General features: G+C 46.2%; 1 protein-coding gene across 2 annotated transcripts; it reads left to right on the top strand.

Moving 5' to 3' along the window:
• The first annotated feature begins 244 nt into the window (after positions 1 to 244).
• Haus4 (HAUS augmin like complex subunit 4) lies at positions 245 to 15,386 on the top strand. Of its 2 annotated transcripts, XM_070024978.1 has the most exons (11): positions 247 to 396; positions 2,991 to 3,042; positions 3,836 to 3,914; positions 4,196 to 4,338; positions 4,421 to 4,549; positions 5,203 to 5,337; positions 7,843 to 7,939; positions 12,017 to 12,162; positions 12,293 to 12,423; positions 13,256 to 13,324; positions 14,903 to 15,386. In XM_070024978.1, the coding sequence occupies exons 3-11, from the start codon at positions 3,860 to 3,862 to the stop codon at positions 15,084 to 15,086; spliced, it is 1,089 nt and encodes a 362-aa protein (XP_069881079.1). In that variant the 5' UTR covers positions 247 to 396; positions 2,991 to 3,042; positions 3,836 to 3,859; the 3' UTR covers positions 15,087 to 15,386. The 2 variants fall into 2 exon arrangements, with proteins under 2 accessions (XP_069881082.1, XP_069881079.1); XM_070024981.1 differs by lacking the exon at positions 5,203 to 5,337 and having other exon boundaries at positions 245 to 396.
• Positions 15,387 to 16,879: the final 1,493 nt, after the last annotated feature.

The raw sequence follows: 16,879 nt of genomic DNA, 5'->3' as shown, positions 1-16,879 counted from the left end.
GTGATAAGCAAATTAGTAAACGTTACCAATCATGACAGTTTCCTTAACCTTGCCTTGCTCTCAACCGGGAGAAGACACTAAGAAGGAGTCGTGACACACTCCCATGAGCACCCTGTCCCAGCGGTTAAGAGCTCCAGGGCGCGCGCCGGGCGAGGTGCGGGATGTGTAAGGCAGGGGCGGGGCCTGCCGTTCCCGCCACATCATGTCCCCGCCCCCTCCCTCTCCGGGGCCTACGGTGTGCTTTCCGCCCAGTCCCCGGCCTTCCCGCGCTGTCCTCCCGGGCCTGGTCCCCCGAGCTCTGCGCAAGGCCCGAGTGGGAGGTTCCGGAGCCGGGGCGCAGCGGGGGCGGCCGCGGGCCCGCCCACCCCACTCTCGCCGGCGGCCCCAGGAGTGCAGGTTTGCTTCCGGCGGGCGGGGGGCTGGCCGCGGGGCAGCGGGTGCGGGGAGGGGCGGCGGATGCGGGCAGGACCGGCCGTCCCGCGCGGGGACGCGGAGCTCCTCCTCGTCCTTGGGAACCCTCGGCCGCCGGGACGGAAGGGAAGCCTGCGCCGAGAGCGCGCTCTGCATCTTGATTCATCTCAGGCCCGGCGAGGGTCACATCTTGTGAAAATACCTGTAAAATCCATTTAACGTTCAGTGCAGCGTGTGAAGACAACTCTGATTTTAAACGACGCCTGAGTCAACGTTTAAATGTCTGGGTCCCCCTGGCAGCCTTTTAACACGTCTGAGTGCAGAGGGTGGAGAATCGAGGCTGAGTGCCACCGTCGTTCACGCCTGGCACAGCTTAAAAGGCTAAGGAAAAGCACCCGGGAACATTCCTGAGTGGGCAGGGAGGGAACAGCTGACTGGTTGAAATTTGGGTTGATCCTCGTTTCCGTGTGTGGGATTTGTCAGCAAAACTTTTTTTTTTTTTTTAAGATTATTTGCAGGCTAAGATCCACAGTGAATTGAACTGTTAACACACAGGCCTTAACTAAATAAGGGCCTTGGTTGACAAGTCGATTGTGTTATTCTTCCTTAAAAACCAAGCAGAAATCGTTATCTTGGTTTTGTAGGTGTGAAAAAAAAGTTTGTCATTAAAAAACAACAACAACAAAAACCCACAAACATTTCCCTTGAAAATTCACACCGAAATAACAGCCGAGCTGCAAATTAAGTCCTAGCTTTGTACCTCCTCAGCTGCGTCCTCCTTTAGACAAAGTTACAAAACAAATGAGTAGTTACTTTGATGTTAACTCATAAAATGAGGGAGCAAAGCTGAATGTTCTGTGAACACGGTTTTAAATCATAATAACCTTCGATGTCTCTTCAGCTGCCCTTTGGAGTTTAATGCCTTACAAAGGGGAGGGTGGAGGAAAAACATGGGAAATATTGCCAAGGAGAAAATGTTGTCTCCTTAGTCAAAACTGTGCTCTTTGCTGCCCCTCTGTGTCCATGTCTATTTATTGTATTCCATGTTCTGGCAAAAACATCCCTAGCTCACATTCTCACCTCAGACCTGTATCTTTTTTTTTTTTTTTTTTTTGCTAGTCCTGGGACTTGAACTCAGGTCACTGAGCTTTTTTTGCTCAAGGTTAGCACTCTACTACTCAAGGCTAACACTCTACCATTTGAGCCACAGCTCCACTTCTGGCCTTTTCTGTTTATGTGGTACTGAGGAATCAAACCCAAGGCTTGATGCATGTTAGGCAAGCACTCTACCACTAAGTCACATTCCCAGCCCTCAGCCCTGTATCTTGCTATTAGTCTCATGGCATTAACTTCTGTCCATATTTTTGTTATGCTGTTTCCTCCAGGTGCTCTTCACTAATGCTGTTATGTACAAAACAGCATTAGTAAAGAAATACTGTGGCTTGCAGGAGGTTGAGATTTGAGGATCACATTTTGAAGCCAGCCTGGGCAGGAAAGTCCACGAGACTCTTATTTCCTATTTACCACCCAAAAGCTGGAAGTGCAGCTTTGATTCAAGTGGTAGAGCACCTGCCTTGAGTGAAAGTGCCTTGAAAGAATAGTGCTCTGAGTTCAAGCCCCTGTGCAAACACTGAGAATTTTTAAAAAATTTTGTTCAAGGGGCTGGGAAGGTGGCTCAGTGGTAGAGTGCTTGCCTTGCATACATGAAGCCCTGAGTTCGATTCCTCAGCACCATATAAGCAGAAAAAGCTGGAAGTGGCCCTGTGGCTCAAGTGGTAGAGCGCTAGCCTTGAGCTGAAGAGCTGAGGGACAGCACCCAGGCCCAGAGTTCAGGCCCCACGACTGGACCAAAAAAAAAATTTTTTTTTTTTGTTCAAATGTGGAATAAGATTTCTCACTATAGAAGGATGATGACTAGAGTTAATGATCCAAAACTACCAATGGGCTGTGGGGGAAGGAAGTTGAGAGGGGAAAAATTGGGAGAGAATGAGAGAGGAGGTACCGTGTTCACTGTAACCCTTCTGTACCTCACCTTTACAATAAAATTTTTTAAAAATGACCAACAATGATACTAAAAAAAAAAAAACTACCAACAGATTAATAAAAGGCAAGTAAAAAAAAAAAGCACCAAGAAAATCAACAAATAAGAACTTGTAGAGCCGGGCGCTGGTGGCTCACGCCTGTAATCCTAGCTACTCAGGAGGCTGAGATCTGAGGATCATGGTTCAAAGCCAGCCCGGGCAGGAAAGACCGTGAGACTCCTATCTCCAATAAACCACTAGAAAACCGGAAGTGGCGCTGTAGCTTAAGTGGTAGAGTGCTCGCCTTGAGCTGAAGAGCTGAGGGACAGCGCCCAGGCCCAGAGTTCAAGCCCCACGACCGACAAAAAAAAAAAAAAAAAGAACTTGTAGAATTTGATGGCTGAGTTCTTTGAATAGGGGAAAAAACAAGACTTTGGTCTCCCCACCCTTTCTTCAGTTTATTCTTAACAGGAAAGCAATAGCTTATTAATATAGTAGTACTGTGATAGGAGGAATCCTCCTACCCTAGTGAACTGGAATTTTTTTCTTTCTTTTTAGAAAGAGACTCCTTTTGGACATCTTGGAACAAGTGGAAACACTTAGGTGCTTGGTATGTATGCTTGTGTGTCCATAATGGGGCTGGGAAGGTGGTTCAGTGGTAGAGTGCTTGCCTTGCATATATGAGGCCCTGGGTTTGATTCCTCAGCACCACATAAGCAGAAAAAGCCGGAAGTGATGCTGTGGCTCAAGTGGTAAAGTGCTAGCCTTGAGCTGAAGAGCTGAGACAATGCCCAGGCCCAGAGTTCAGGTCCCACGACTGGCAAAAAAACCCAAAAAACATATATGATCACCAAGGATTCGTAGCTCATGCCTATAATCCTAGTACTCAGGAAGCTGAGATTGGAGAATCTTGTTTCAGAGCCAGCCAGAGCAGGCAAATCTGAGATTCTTATCTTCAGTTGACCAGCAGCAATTATGGAAGTCCTCTGAAGTGTAGATGTGGCCCAAGTGGTAGAACATCAGCCTGAATGAAAAAACCTAGGGCTGGGAATGTGGCTTGGTGGTAGAGTGCTTGCCTAGTGTGTATGAAACCCTGTGTTTGATTCCTCAGTAAAACAGAAAAAGTGGGAAGTGACGCTGTAGCTCCAGTGGTAGAGTGCTAACCTTGAGCAAAAGAAGCTCAGGGACAGTGCCCAGGCCCTGAGTTCAAGCCTAGGACTGGCACAAAAAAACAAAAACAACCCAACTCTTTGTCTAAGAGCTTTGGAGCCTAAGGTACATGATATTGTTCTCTGTAAGAATTATCTCTGAGGTTCTCTCCTAGATTATGGATAACAGAAACCCCAACTCAAGATAGTTTCATGTGTTATTTATCTTTTATGTTCATCCATTTGTTTCCACAGAGATAAGACTCCTAAGAAAATAAAATGGCATCCGGAGATTTCTGCTCACCTGGAGAAGGGATGGAAATATCACAACAAGGTAAGGGTAGACATTTGCAAAAGGGTTGATAACATTTAGAGAGGTTTTATTCATAATGTTTTTGCCTTCTATAATGAAAAGGATCAATAATATCTACCCGAGTAGTTTTTCTTACAGAAGCCTATGTTTCATGGGGCTTCTTGAATACTCCTTTAATGGGAAACAGATTATATATGTTCCTGTTATGGTTGATTCAAAATAAATTAGTGCTATAGACTAAAAACAGGTGTGAGCCACCAGTGCCCCATACCTTTTTGGTTTTTTGTCCCTGTGCTATGAAGTATGCAGCAAACAGTTACCTCCTTGTAACCTGAGTGAAGAGGACCTGTTACAGAACCCTTACTTCAGCAAGCTTCTGCTGAGTCTCTCACAGCATGTGGATGAGAGTGGCTTAAGCCTTAACCTAGCAAAGGAACAGGCTCAGGTAAGAGCCTTGGGTAACAGGAGGTAGGGAAAATCCTTCTGAGAGAAAAAGGTTTCTAGCTAGAAACTTAACGGTTTTCTAGGTATGGAAGAAAGTTCGACTACATAAGACAACATGGTTGAGGTCTGAGGTTTTACAGCGAATCATTCAAGAGCTGCTTGTGGAATACTATGTGAAGACACAAGGCACAAATTTAACAGAGGACAAAAAGGTGAGGCTAAAGAGATGAGGTGTCGGGGCTGGGAAGGTGGCTCAGTGGTAGAGCGCTTGCCTTGCATGCATGAGGTCCTGGGTTCGGTTCCTCAGCACCACATAAGCAAAACGAAAAAAGCTGGAAGTGGCGCTGTGGCTCAAGTGGTAGAGCACTAGCCTTGAGCTGAAGAGCTGAGGGACAGTGCCCAGGCCCAGAGTTCAGGCCCCACGACCGGACCCAAAAAAAAAAAAAAAAGTAAATAAATAAATTAAAAAAAAAAAAAAAAAGAGATGAGGTGTCAGTTACCAACCATGAGAATGACCAGGCTAGCCAGGTGTGGCAGTGTACACCTGTAATTTCAGCCTTAGGCAGGAGGATCTAGAGTGCAGCAATTTGAAATAACAATTTGAAAGTAAGACTTCACTGGAAAGAAGGGAGGAAAGGAGAGAGGGAGGGAAAGAAGGAAGAAGGAAAGGAGGGGAAAAAGTAAGGAAAACAAAGGAAGGAGAAAAGGTAAGAAGGAAGGAAAAGGTAAGGAAGAAGTGAAGTTTTCTGAAGGAGGGGACAGCTTTGATGACTCTGAAGATGTATGAGAACTGATTTGTGGGGATGGCAGGAGTGGAGTGGGAGGAGTTTTATTGTCACTCTTTCTTGTTGATTTTCTCTCTCAGTTTCATGAGACCCTTGAACAACGACTACTTGTTACTGAACTGACACAGCTTTTGGGTTCCAGCCAGGAGAGAGAGACACCTTCACTGCTCGGGCTAGAGAAGGCAGATCTCCTAGAACTCATGCCGCCCCCTGAGGTTGGGGGTGGGCAGCTGGGGGAGGTGGTCAAAGAGGGAAATGGCTTAATTTTTCTTGTTAAACATTATTATTTTGTAAAAATTGTATATACCTATTGTGGTTAAACTCAAATATGTAAGAAAACATTTCACAGAAGAAAGCAAAGCTGAGGGCTGGGAAGTTGGCTCAGTGGTAGAGTGCTTGCCTTGCATGCATGAGGCCCTGGGTTCGATTCCTCAGCACCACATAAGCAAAAAGAAAAAACCCGGAAGTGGCGCTGTGACTCAAGTGGTAGAGTGCTAGCCTTGAGCTGAAGAGCTGAAGGACAGTGCCTAGGCCCAGAGTTCAGGCCCCATGACCGGACCCAAAAAAGAAAGTAAAGCTGAAATACTACCTCCAAAAATACAGTATTATGTAGCTGGGTGCCAGTTTCTCACGCTTGTAATCCTAACTACTCAGGAGGCTGAGATATGAGGATTATGGTTTGAAGCCAGCCTGGACAGGAAAACCTGTGAGACTTAATTGCCACTAAACTAAAAGCTGGAAGTGGAGCTGTGGCTCAAGTGATAGAGCATTAGCCTTGAGCCAGGAAAGGTCAGGGACAGATCCTAGGCCCTAAGTTCAAGCCCCAGGATGGGCACAAGAAAAGAAAGAAAGAAAAGAAAAATACAGGGGGCTGGGAATATGGCTTAGTGGTAGAGTGCTTGCCTAGCATGCATGAGGCCCTGGGTTCAATTCCTCACTACTACAGTTGGAAGTGGTGCCGTGACTCAAGTTGTAGAATGCTAGCTAGCTTTGAGCAAAAGCAGCTCAGGGACAGTGCCAAGACCCTGAGTTCAAGCCCCAGGACTAGCAAAAAGAAAAGAAATACGGTGTTATTATAAATAGCTTGACACTCTCCAAACTTATATGTTGTTTAGTCTAATTATGTGGGGGGAGAAGGGAGTGTTGTGCATATGCAACCACCAGTACTGGGACTTCAACTCATGATTTCATTCTCTCATTTGTTTTTTTTTGCTCAAAGTTAGCCCTCTCTTACTTGAGATCCATTTCTGGATTTCTGGTGGTTCATTGGAGATAAGACTTTGCTGTCCATGCTGGCTTTGAACCTTATCCTCAGCCTCCTGAGTAACTAGGATTAGAGGTGTAAGCCACTAGTGCCTGGTGTTTGTTTTGCTGGTCATGGGGCCTGAATTCTGGGCTTGGATGCTGTCCCTCAGCTCTTCAAAGAGCTCAAGATTAGCACTCTACCACCTAAGCCACAGTGCCACTTCCAGCTTTTTCTGCTTATGTGGTGCTGAGGAATGGAACTCAGGGTCTCATGTATGCAAGGCAAGCACTCTACCACTGAGCCACCTTCCCAGCCCCTGCCTGGCTTTTTTTGTTCTTTTGAGACAAGATCTCATTTTGTATAGCTCAGGCTTGCCTTGAACTCAAGATCCTGCTGCCTCAGTATACTAAGTGCATAGTTTGTTTTGGTGTAATATATTTTTTGTTTTTTTTGTTTTTGTCAGTCATGGGGCTTGAACTCTGGGCTTGGGCGCTGTCCCTGCACTCTTCAGCTCAAGGCGAGTGCTCTACCGCTTGAGCCACAGCGCCACTAGTGGTTTTCTATAAGAGTCTCACAGACTTTCCTGCCTGGGGTTGGCTTTGATCTGTGATCCTCAGATCTCAGCCTCCTGAGTAGCTAGGATTACAGGCGTGAGCCACCGGTGCCCGGCTTGGTGTAATATATTTTGTAGCCAGCCTAGGCAGGAAAAGTCTGAAACTATCTCCAATAAACCACTCAAAAGCCGGAAGTGGTACTGCAGCTCAAGTGGTAGAATGCTTGCCTTGAGCTAAAGAGCTAAGAGACAGTGCCCAGGCCCAGAGTTCAAGCCCCATGACCGACCAAAAAAAAAAAAAAAAAAAGATATTTTGTGATATTTTTTTTTTCAAGTCCATAAATAGATATAAATAAGATGATACCCCCGCCCCCCCAATATCAGTGTCTAGGCACATGATAGTTAGTGCCCTTACATAAAATAAGTTAAATTGCTGCTAGGATCCACATAATGAATCCATTATGTGGATCCTAGCAGTGTGCTTAGCCTTATCGATGGATATTAAATTTATTCTCACATTTTTCTATTAGAAACCACACTGTGATGAACATGACAGTCCACATGTGCCTTTGCCTTTGTACAATTACTTCCCCAGTATTGATGCCAAGGGTGTGATCTTTGGGTAGCACATATACCATGGTACATATAGGGGTTTCCAGTGCCCCTGTGTCCCTGTGTTTCCATCATCATGGAATCTTGCCAGTTGTTTTACTTTTTGCTGATTTTCGTCTTATTTTTGTGGGCTTAGGGATCAGATTCAGGGCACATGGTAGGCAAGTGAACTGAGCCTACAGTCCCTCTTTTTGCTAATTGTATAAACTGAAATGAATGCATCTTCTTGGTTATTAGTGAGGCTGTATGGGCATGTATTCACTGGCAAGTCTTCTAGTTGTCATGGTCTGTTTGCTGCTATGGCTGCAGGACTTTGCATGGATGAGAGCTCGGCTCCAGATGGAAGTGGAGGAGCAGCTCAAGAGGAAATGTTTCACTCTGCTGTGTTACCATGATCCCAACTCAGGTGAGTGCTGGCTGTCCTCCTCACAGGTGACCTCAGGGTTTCTGGGCTTTATTGTTTTTGTTTTTGGTTGGTTGGTTGTAGGGCTTGAATTCAGGGCCTGGGCACTGTTCCTAAGCTCTTTTGCTCAAGGCTAACCCTCTATCACTTGAGCCACAGTGCCACTTCTGGTTTTCTGGTCATTAATTGGCAATAAGAGTCTCATGGACTTTCCTTCCCTAGGCTGGTTTTGAACCATGATCCTCAGATAACAGCCTCCTGAGTACCTAGGATTACAGGCGTGAGCCACTGGCACCCAGCTGGGTTGCTCTTTTGAGAATAAAATATTTGAACTTTGGAGTCAAAAATGCTTGGGTTAAGAATATAGTGCTAGAGTGTGAGACCTTGAGTTCAAACTCTACTACTGTTGAAAAAAGAAAAAAGGGGAGGGGAGGTAAAATACGGAATGCTTATTTGTTTATTTCATTGGTGGTAAAATAATATTCAGCAAAGTGCTAAGTGGAGTGTCTTCCTGCTGCAGAGAAGAGTCCTTAGGAGGATCAAAATGGCAAAGGGAAGAAAGTTTATTTCTGTGACTTAAGAATTCATGTTTGGCTGGATGCTAGTGGTGGCTCTGGGGCTCAAGTGGTAGAGTGCTCACTTTGAGCTGAAGAGCCCAGGGACAGTGCCCAGGCCCAGAGTTCAAGCCCCACAACAGACCCCCCCTCCAAAATAAAAAGGAATTCATATTTGGGGGCTAGCATGTTTGATTCCTCAGTACCACATAAACAGAGAAAGCTGGAGGGGGTCTTAAGGGAATAAGCTAAGGGACAGCACCTAGACCCTAAGGTCAAGGCTCAGTACCAGCACAAAAACAAACAGGATGTTGAATTGAAACTCCTTTGTAAAACTGCTTAAAGATAATTATAAAAAAATAAATTAAAAAGCTGGGCACTGGTGGCTTTCGCCTGTAATCCTAAAGGCTACCCCAAAGGCTGATATCTTAGGATCACAGTTCAAAGCCAGCCCACGCAGGAAAGTCTGTGAGACTCTTATCCTCAATTAACTACCAAAAAACTGGAAGTGGGGCTGTGACTCAAGGTGGTAGAATGCTGGCCTTGAGCATATAAGCTCAGGGACAGTCAGTACCCAGCCCTGACTCAGAACCTATCAAAAATAAAATAACAACATAAAATAAAATGAAGACTGAGAATATGGCTGCAGTGGTAGAATACCTATCTAGCAAGTATAAATTCAAATCTCAATATTGAAGGGAAAAAAAAAGAACAAAGAAAATAAAAATCAATTAAAAAACAAAACACAATCACATAGGCTTTCCCTTCTCAGCCTATACCTGGGAAGGACATTCAGATCTCTGATACTTATACCAGATGCTGAGGAATAGGATTTACATAGGGGAAGTGGAGGTTAGAGATGTGTTTGGTGTATAGAAGAGTGAGTTTGTGGTGGATGGATTTGGATTGACCTATAGTTCCAACCCAGGGTAAAAGGTAGTTCATGTTTTATCTCATAACCCTTCAAGGTTTCCTAGCAGATAGAGGAGACATAAGAATTGAGTGACTGGGGGCTGGGAAGGTGGCTCAGTGGTAGAGCACTTGCCTTGCATGCCTGAGGCCCTGGGTTTGATTCCTCAGCACCACATAAGCAAAAAGAAAAAAAAGCTGGAAGTGGTGCTGTGGCTCAAGTGGTAGAGCGATAGTCTTGAGCTGAAGAGCTGAGGGACAGCGCCCAGGTCCAGAGTTCAGGCCCCATGACTGGACCCCCCTCCCCCCCCCAAAAAAAGAAAGAGATAAAAGAGTTGAGTGAGCCGGGCGCTGGTGGCTCATGCCTGTAATCCTAGCTACTCAGGAGGCTGAGATCTGAGGATCACAGTTCAAAGCCAGCCTGGGCAGGAAAGACTGTGAGACTCCTATCTCCAATAAACCACCAGAAAACCGGAAGTGGCGCTGTAGCTCAAGTGGTAGAGCGCTAACCTTGAGCTGAAGAGCTGAAGGACAGTGCCCAGGCCTAGAGTTCAAGCCCCACGACCGACAAAAAAAAAAAAAGAATTGAGTGACTGACTGGGAATGTGGCTTAGTGGTGGAGTGCTTGCTAGCATGTTTGAAGCCCTGGGTTCAATTCCTCAGTACCACATAAATAGAAAAAGTCAGATGTGGTGCTGTGGCTCAAGTGGTAGAGCACTAGTCTTGAGCAAAAGAAGCTCAGGGACAGTGCTCAGGCTTGAACTCATCAATCCCCAGTACTGGCTTATGCCTGTAACCCTAGCTACTCAGAAGGCTGAGCTCTGAGGGTCACAATTCAAAACCAGCCCAGGTAGAAAAAGCCATGAGATTTTTATCTCCAACTATTCACCAGAAAACGAGGTGGTGTTGTGGCTCAAAGTGGTAGAGGGCCAGGGACAGTGCCCAGGCTCTGAGTCCAAGCCCTATAGCCGTGAAAAAAAAAAAAAGAACTCAGGTTGGCCTGGCACTGGTGATTCATGCCTGTTACCCTAGCTACTCAGAAGTCTATCCAGTAGAGTGAGATCTAAGGATCACCGTTGTAAGTCTAAGTCAGTCCAGGTAGACATAGCTAAGAGACTTTTTTTTTTGGGGGGGGGGGTCATTCATGGGGTCTGGATACTGTCCCTGAGCTCTTTTGTTCAATTCTACTACTCTACCACTTTGAGCCAGAGTATTACTTCTGGTATTGTAGTGGTTAACTGGCGATAAGAGTCTTACAGAGCCAGGTGTCAATGGCTAACGCCTATAATCCTAGCTACTTAGGAGGCTGAGATCTGAGGATTGTGGTTCAAAGCCAGCCTGGGCAGTAAAATCTGTGGACTTTTTTTTTTTTTTTTTGTCGGTTGTGGGGCTTGAACTCTGGGCCTGGATGCTGTCCCTCAGCTCTTAAGCTCAAGGCCAGCACTCTACCACTTGAACCACAATGCCCTTTTGGTTTTCTGGTGGTTTATTGGAGATAAAGAGTCTCACAGCTTTTTCTGCTTGGGCTGGCTTTGAACCATGATCCTTCAATCTCAGCCTCCTGAGTAGCTAGGATTACAGGCCTGAGCCACCAGCACCCGGCCCCTGAGACTCTTATCTCCAGTAAACCACTAGGAAACTGGAAGGGGTGCTATGGCTCAAGTGGTAGAGTGCTCACCTTGAACTGAAGAGCAGAGGGACAGTGCCTAAGCCCAGAGTTCAAGCCCTACTACCTTAATCTTTTTTTTTTGGGGGGGGGGTCCGGTCGTGGGGCCTGAACTCTGGGCCTGGGCGCTGTCCCTCAGCTCTTCAGCTCAAGGCTAGTGCTCTACCACTTGAGCCACAGCACCACTTCGGCTTTTTTCTTTTTGCTTATGTGGTGTTGAGGAATCAAACCCAGGGCCTCAGGCATGCAAGGCAAGCACTCTACCACTGAGCCAACTTCCCAGCCCCTCAAGCCCTACTACCAACAACAACAACAAAAAGAGTCTCACAGACTTTACTGTCTGGACTGGCTTTGAACCACAATCCTCAGGATTACAGGTGTGAGCCATCAGTACCTGACTCTGAGAGACTTTTATCTCCAGTTAACTAGCAGAAACAAGCCAGAGTAGGAGTGTGGTTCAAGTAGAACAGCACCAGCCTTGAGCAAAAAAACTAAGTGAGGGGCTGGAGGTGGCTCAATGGTAGAGTGATTGCCTTGCATGCATGAGGCCCTGGGTTTGATTCCTCAGCACCACATACACAGAAAAAGCTGGAAGTGGGTGCTATGACTCAAGTGGTAGAGCACTAGCCTTGAGCTGAAGAGCTCAGAACAGTGCCCCGGCACAGAGTTCAAGCTCCACGACCAGCAAAAAAAAAAAAAAAAAAAGCTAAGTGAGAGAGCATGGAATCCTGAGTTTAAGCCCTAGTATTGGCACAAAAATAAATAAAAAGAATTCAGGTCCAAATCTGGAATCAAACATGAGACTGAACCTAATTATGAGACGCAGACATCAGAAGAAAACCTAGAAGACAGAACTTGGAGGGCTAGATATAGGAGTGGGGTACTATACAAAGATCCTGAAGGGCAGTAGCAATTAGGGTTTTCCTGTCAGTCCTCTGTGTCTTTGCCTAGATGCTGACCGTGAAACTCTGAAGGCCACAAAGGTATGGAAACTGGCAGAGGTCCTGGTGAATGAGAAGCAGCATTGCCAGGATGCCAAAAGTCAGCAGAAGGAGCAGCTGGTGCTTCTGGAGAAGAAGAGTGCCACCTACTCCCAGGTTTGGGAGGACCACTGGGTGCTTCCTTCCTCTGACCCCAGGGCCACCTGTAGGGAAGCTAAGGGGTCTCATTTGCTCTCCTTCCTCCTGTGTTTTCTTTGGCCTCTTCGTCTTTCCTCTGGGGGATCAGGTGCTTCTACGCTGCCTCACCTTGCTGCAGAGGCTTCTTCAGGAGCACCGGCTGAAAACTCAGTCTGCGCTCCACCGCATCAACGCCCAGTACCTGGAAGTCAAATGCAGTGCCATGATCCTTAAGCTGAGGTGAGCTATGAGCCCTGTGGATCCCACAGATTCTGTCTCACCCCCTCCCCCAACTCTTTCCATCATGCCTAGCACCTTGTAAATACTCAGTAAATGGCACACAGTAATGTTAGCCTTTAGATTACCTGAAAGCTTTTAGCATTCTTGAGTCTTAGTTTCTGCTTTTTGAAATAGTTTTTTTTTTTTTTTTTTTTTTTTGGGTCCGGTCGTGGGCCTGAACTCTGGGCCTGGGCGCTGTCCTTCAGCTCTTCAGCTCAAAGCTAGTGCTCTACCACTTGAGCCACAGCACCACTTCCGGCTTTTTTCTTTTTTCTTATGTGGTGCTGAGGAATCGAACCCAGGGCCTCAGGCATGCAAGGCAAGCGCTTTACCACTGAGCCACCTCCCCAGCCCGAAATAGTTATTTATTTTTTGTTTTGTTTTAGTGCTGGTCCTGGGGCTTGAACTCAGGGCCAAGGTGCTGTCCCTGAGCTTTTGCGCTCTGAGCTTTTGTGCTCAAGGGGAGAGCTCTACCACTTGAACCACAGTTCCACTTTCAGCTTTTTGATAGGTAATTGGAGATAAGAGTCTCATGAACTTCTCTGTCTGAGCTGGCTTTGAATCACCATCCTCAAATTTCAGCCCCCTGAGTAGCTAGGCTTATAGATGTGAGCCACAGGCTTGAAATAGGTGGTTTCCTGGGAGATCCATTACTCAGGGATTCAGAGTGACCTTGATTACCCCATCCCTGAAGAGTCTATACTCTGCCCATGGACAAGTACTGTGTCCATTACTCACTCTGCTTCAGTCAATGATCTTTCACATGACCCTTTTTTTTTCTTTCCTCTGCCAGGATGGAGGAATTAAAGATTTTGTCTGATACTTACACTGCTGAGAAAGTAGAAGTTCATCGTCTCATTAGGTAAGATCTCCCAAGAGCCTAGTATAGCTGTCCCAGCTGGTTTGCACACCCTCTAGACTTGTTCATCATAATATGTTCCCATTCTGTTTATTTTCTTTTTTTTTTTGGGGGGGGGTCCAGTCATGGGGCCTGAACTCTGGGCCTGGGCGCCGTCCCTCAGCTCTTCAGCTCAAGGCTAGTGCTCTACCACTTGAGCCACAGTGCCACTTCCGGCTTTTTTCTTTTTGCTTATGTGGTGCTGAGGAATCAAGCCCAGGGCCTCAGGCATGTAAGGCAAGCGCTCTACCACTAAGCCACCTTCCCAGCCCCCCATTCTGTTTATTTTCTTTTTTTTTTTTTTTTTGTCGGTCGTGGGGCTTGAACTCTGGGCCTGAGCGCTGTCCCTCAGCTCTTCAGCTCAAGGCAAGCGCTCTACCACTTGAGCTACAGCGCCACTTCCAGTTTTCTGGTGGTTTATTGGAGATAGGAGTCTCGCGGTCTTTCCTGCCCGGGTTGGCTTTGAACCGCGATCCTCAGATCTCAGCCTCCTGAGTAGCTAGGATTACAGGCGTGAGCCACCAGCGCCCGGCGTCTGTTTATTTTCTGAGGGCCAACATCTTTATTTATTTAACATGCCAGTACTAGGGCTTGAGCTCAGGGCCTGGGTACTGTCCTTTAGCTTTCTTTTTGCTCAAGGCTGGTTATCTACCACTTAAGCCACAGTCCCACTTTTTTTTTTTGGTGGTCATGGGGCTTAAACTCTGGGCCTGGGCGCTGTCCCTCAGCTCTTCAGTTCAAGGTGAGCGCTCTACCACTTGAGCTACAGCACCACTTCCGATTTTCTGGTGGTTTATTGGAGATAAGAGTTTCACGGACTTTCCTGCCAGAGCTGGCTTTGAACCACGATCCTCAGATCTCAGCCTCCTCAGTAGCTAGGATTACAGTGTGAGACACCAGTGCCTGGCCAGTTCCACTTTTTGCTTTTTTTTTTTTTTTTTTTTTTGTCGGTCATAAGGCCTGAACTCTGGGCCTGGGCGCTACTCCTCAGCTTTTCAGCTCAAGGCTAGTGCTCTACCACTTGAGCCATAGCTCCACTTCCAGCTTTTTCTGCTTATGTGGTACTGAGGAATTGAACCCAGGGCCTCATATATGCAAGGCAAGCACTCTACCACTGAGCCATCTTCCCAGCCCCACTTTTTGCTTTTTAGAGATTGATTGGAAATAAGCGTCTCATGTACTCCTCCTGCTTAGGCTGGCTTCAGACTGCAACCCTCCGATCTTAGCTTTCTGAGTAGCTAGGAATACAGGCATGCTCACTTAGCATCTTTACATTGAACCTTCTTTTTTTATTTCTTCTTTTTTTTGAGGGGTGTCAGGGTACTTGAACTCTGGGCCTGGGTGCTGTTGCTGACTCTTCAGCTCAAGGCAATTGCTCTACCACTAGAGCCACAGTACCACTTCAAGGTTTCTGGTGGTAACTGTACTTTCCTGCCCAGGCTGTCTTTGAACCACAGTCCTCATATCTCAGCCTCCTGAGTAGCTAGATTATAGGTGTGAGCCACCGGCGCCCAGCTGAACCTTCTTTTTCTGGGCTTCTAGAGACCGTTTAGAAGGAGCTATTCGCTTACAAGAACAGGACATGGAAAAGTCACAACAGGTCCTGAGCACCTATGAGATCCTTGGGGAGGAGTTTGACAGGCTGGTAAAAGAGTATACCCAGCTCAAACAGGCAATGGAGAACAAGCGCTGGGCCCTCCAAGAGTTCAACAAGGCCTGCAGCTGAGCTGAGCTAAGCTGAGTCCAGCCAAGTCAAGCCAGGAAGTATGGCTCCTACACAGTCACTACTGCCTTCTCTCCTTGCTAAGAACCACCACACTGAGGCTGCCTCCATTACAGCAGGATGTGAGAACACTTGCTTAAAACATCTGCTGTAATTTAGGCACCCTCTTGGTTTCTCTACCTTGTTTACAACAACTGGATTTCTCCTGGGAATATAGCTATCTGCATACCATAGCTGCTTGTCTATGTCAGCCCTGTATTATATTGGATTAACTCCTAAATAAAATGATAATATTATTTCTTAGGATTTGAGTCATTTTCTTTTTTTTTTTTTTTAAATTTTTTTTTTGGGTCCGGTCACGGGGCCTGAACTCTGGGCCTGGGCACTGTCCCTTAGCTCTTCAGCTCAAGGCTAGCGCTCTACCACTTGAGCCACAGCACCACTTCCAGCTTTTTTTCTTTTTGCTTATGTGGTGCTGAGGAATTGAACCCAGGGCCTCATGCATGCAAGGGAAGCGCTCTACCACTGAGCCACCTTCCCAGCCCACTTGAGTCATTTTCTTGGGCAATGATAGAAATAGAACATTGAAGTCTATGTGACTGATGGTTAAGGAGGGAGAACTCAGAAATAAAGACAGAGCTGAGTGCTGGTGGCTCACACCTGTAATCCTAGCTACTTAGGAGGCTGAGATCTGAGGAATATGGTTTGACACCAGCCCAGGCAGAAAAGTCCATGAGACTCTTATCTCCAATTAACCACACAGACACACACACAAAAGAAAAAACCCACAAGTGGAGCTGTGGCTCAAGTGGTAGAGTGTTAGCTTTGAGTAAAAAAGCTCAGGGACAGGGATCAAGCCCAGAGTTCAAGCTCCAGGACCAGCAAAAGAAGAAGAAGAAAGAGAAGAAGAACAAGGAGAAGAAGGAGAAGAGCCAGATCTACAGTACTTACACAGAAAGTGGGATATAGAAGTGCCAGACTGCCCTCATCTAGTTCTAGAGCTCTGTTCTGGGAGGGCAGAAGTGGATTAAGGCTGAATTTGTCTAGAAGAACTTGAATTGCCAGAGAAGTTCTAGGTGCTGAAAAAAAGCATGCACATAGCTCAGTTGTAGTAAAGCACACAACCACTTATGCTCCTGTGGTTTAAGAGGATTACATCCCTCCAAAAGCAGAGGGTGCAAAGAAATCACCCTGAGGTGCCAACCCCCACAGGCTGCTTTGCTGAGAATAGGGCAGTGTCTGGCTGGTTTTGGAACTGAGGACTGAGAACATAGAAGTCCTCTTATCTTTATTCAGAAGAACCCATTCAGCTTCCTGACTACTTTCTTTTTTTTATTTTTTTATTGTAAAGATACTATACAGAGGGTTACAGTTACATGAGTGAGGTAATGAGTATACTTCCTCTTGAAAATTGTTACCCCCTCCATTGTTTTCCCCCTACCATCCCTTCCCTCCCTACCTTCCCCGAGGTTCTTTTTTTTTTTTTAATTGTGATTAAGTGATTACATAATTTCCGGAATTTCACAGTATTGTGGAATAATGATGCTCATTTAAAGTCACAAGTTCATTCTAACTTTCCTGGAGCAAATTGTCTATCACAGTCTATAACATATAACGGTGTTCACATGTTATACACCATACATGTGATCAGCAGCATTGGGGATATTTAGTAGTGGTTCGACCAGATGAGTGGGAGTTCTTTGTTTCTTAAGTCCTGTTTTGTCGTATCACCTAACATTTTGGATTTAGCATCCACTTATCAAGTAGACCATGTACCGTTTGTCTCTTCGCTCTTG

The sequence above is a fragment of the Dipodomys merriami genome, unplaced genomic scaffold (assembly GCF_024711535.1).
Source record: "Dipodomys merriami isolate MVZ:Mamm:240054 unplaced genomic scaffold, mDipMer1.0.p SCAF_1, whole genome shotgun sequence".
Lineage (NCBI taxonomy): Eukaryota > Metazoa > Chordata > Mammalia > Rodentia > Heteromyidae > Dipodomys > Dipodomys merriami.
This window is presented reverse-complemented; position numbering and strand designations above follow the sequence as displayed.

What these genes read in the sequence shown, in the direction of transcription:
- Haus4 (XM_070024978.1), top strand. Translation starts at nt 3,860, where the DNA reads ATGGCATCCGGAGATTTCTGCTCACCTGGAGAAGGGATGGAAATATCA. An exon ending in TAGCAAAGGAACAGGCTCAG is followed by an intron (nt 4,339 to 4,420) that starts GTAAGAGCCTTG and finishes ACGGTTTTCTAG; the next exon opens with GTATGGAAGAAAGTTCGACT. An exon ending in TTACCATGATCCCAACTCAG is followed by an intron (nt 7,940 to 12,016) that starts GTGAGTGCTGGC and finishes GTCTTTGCCTAG; the next exon opens with ATGCTGACCGTGAAACTCTG.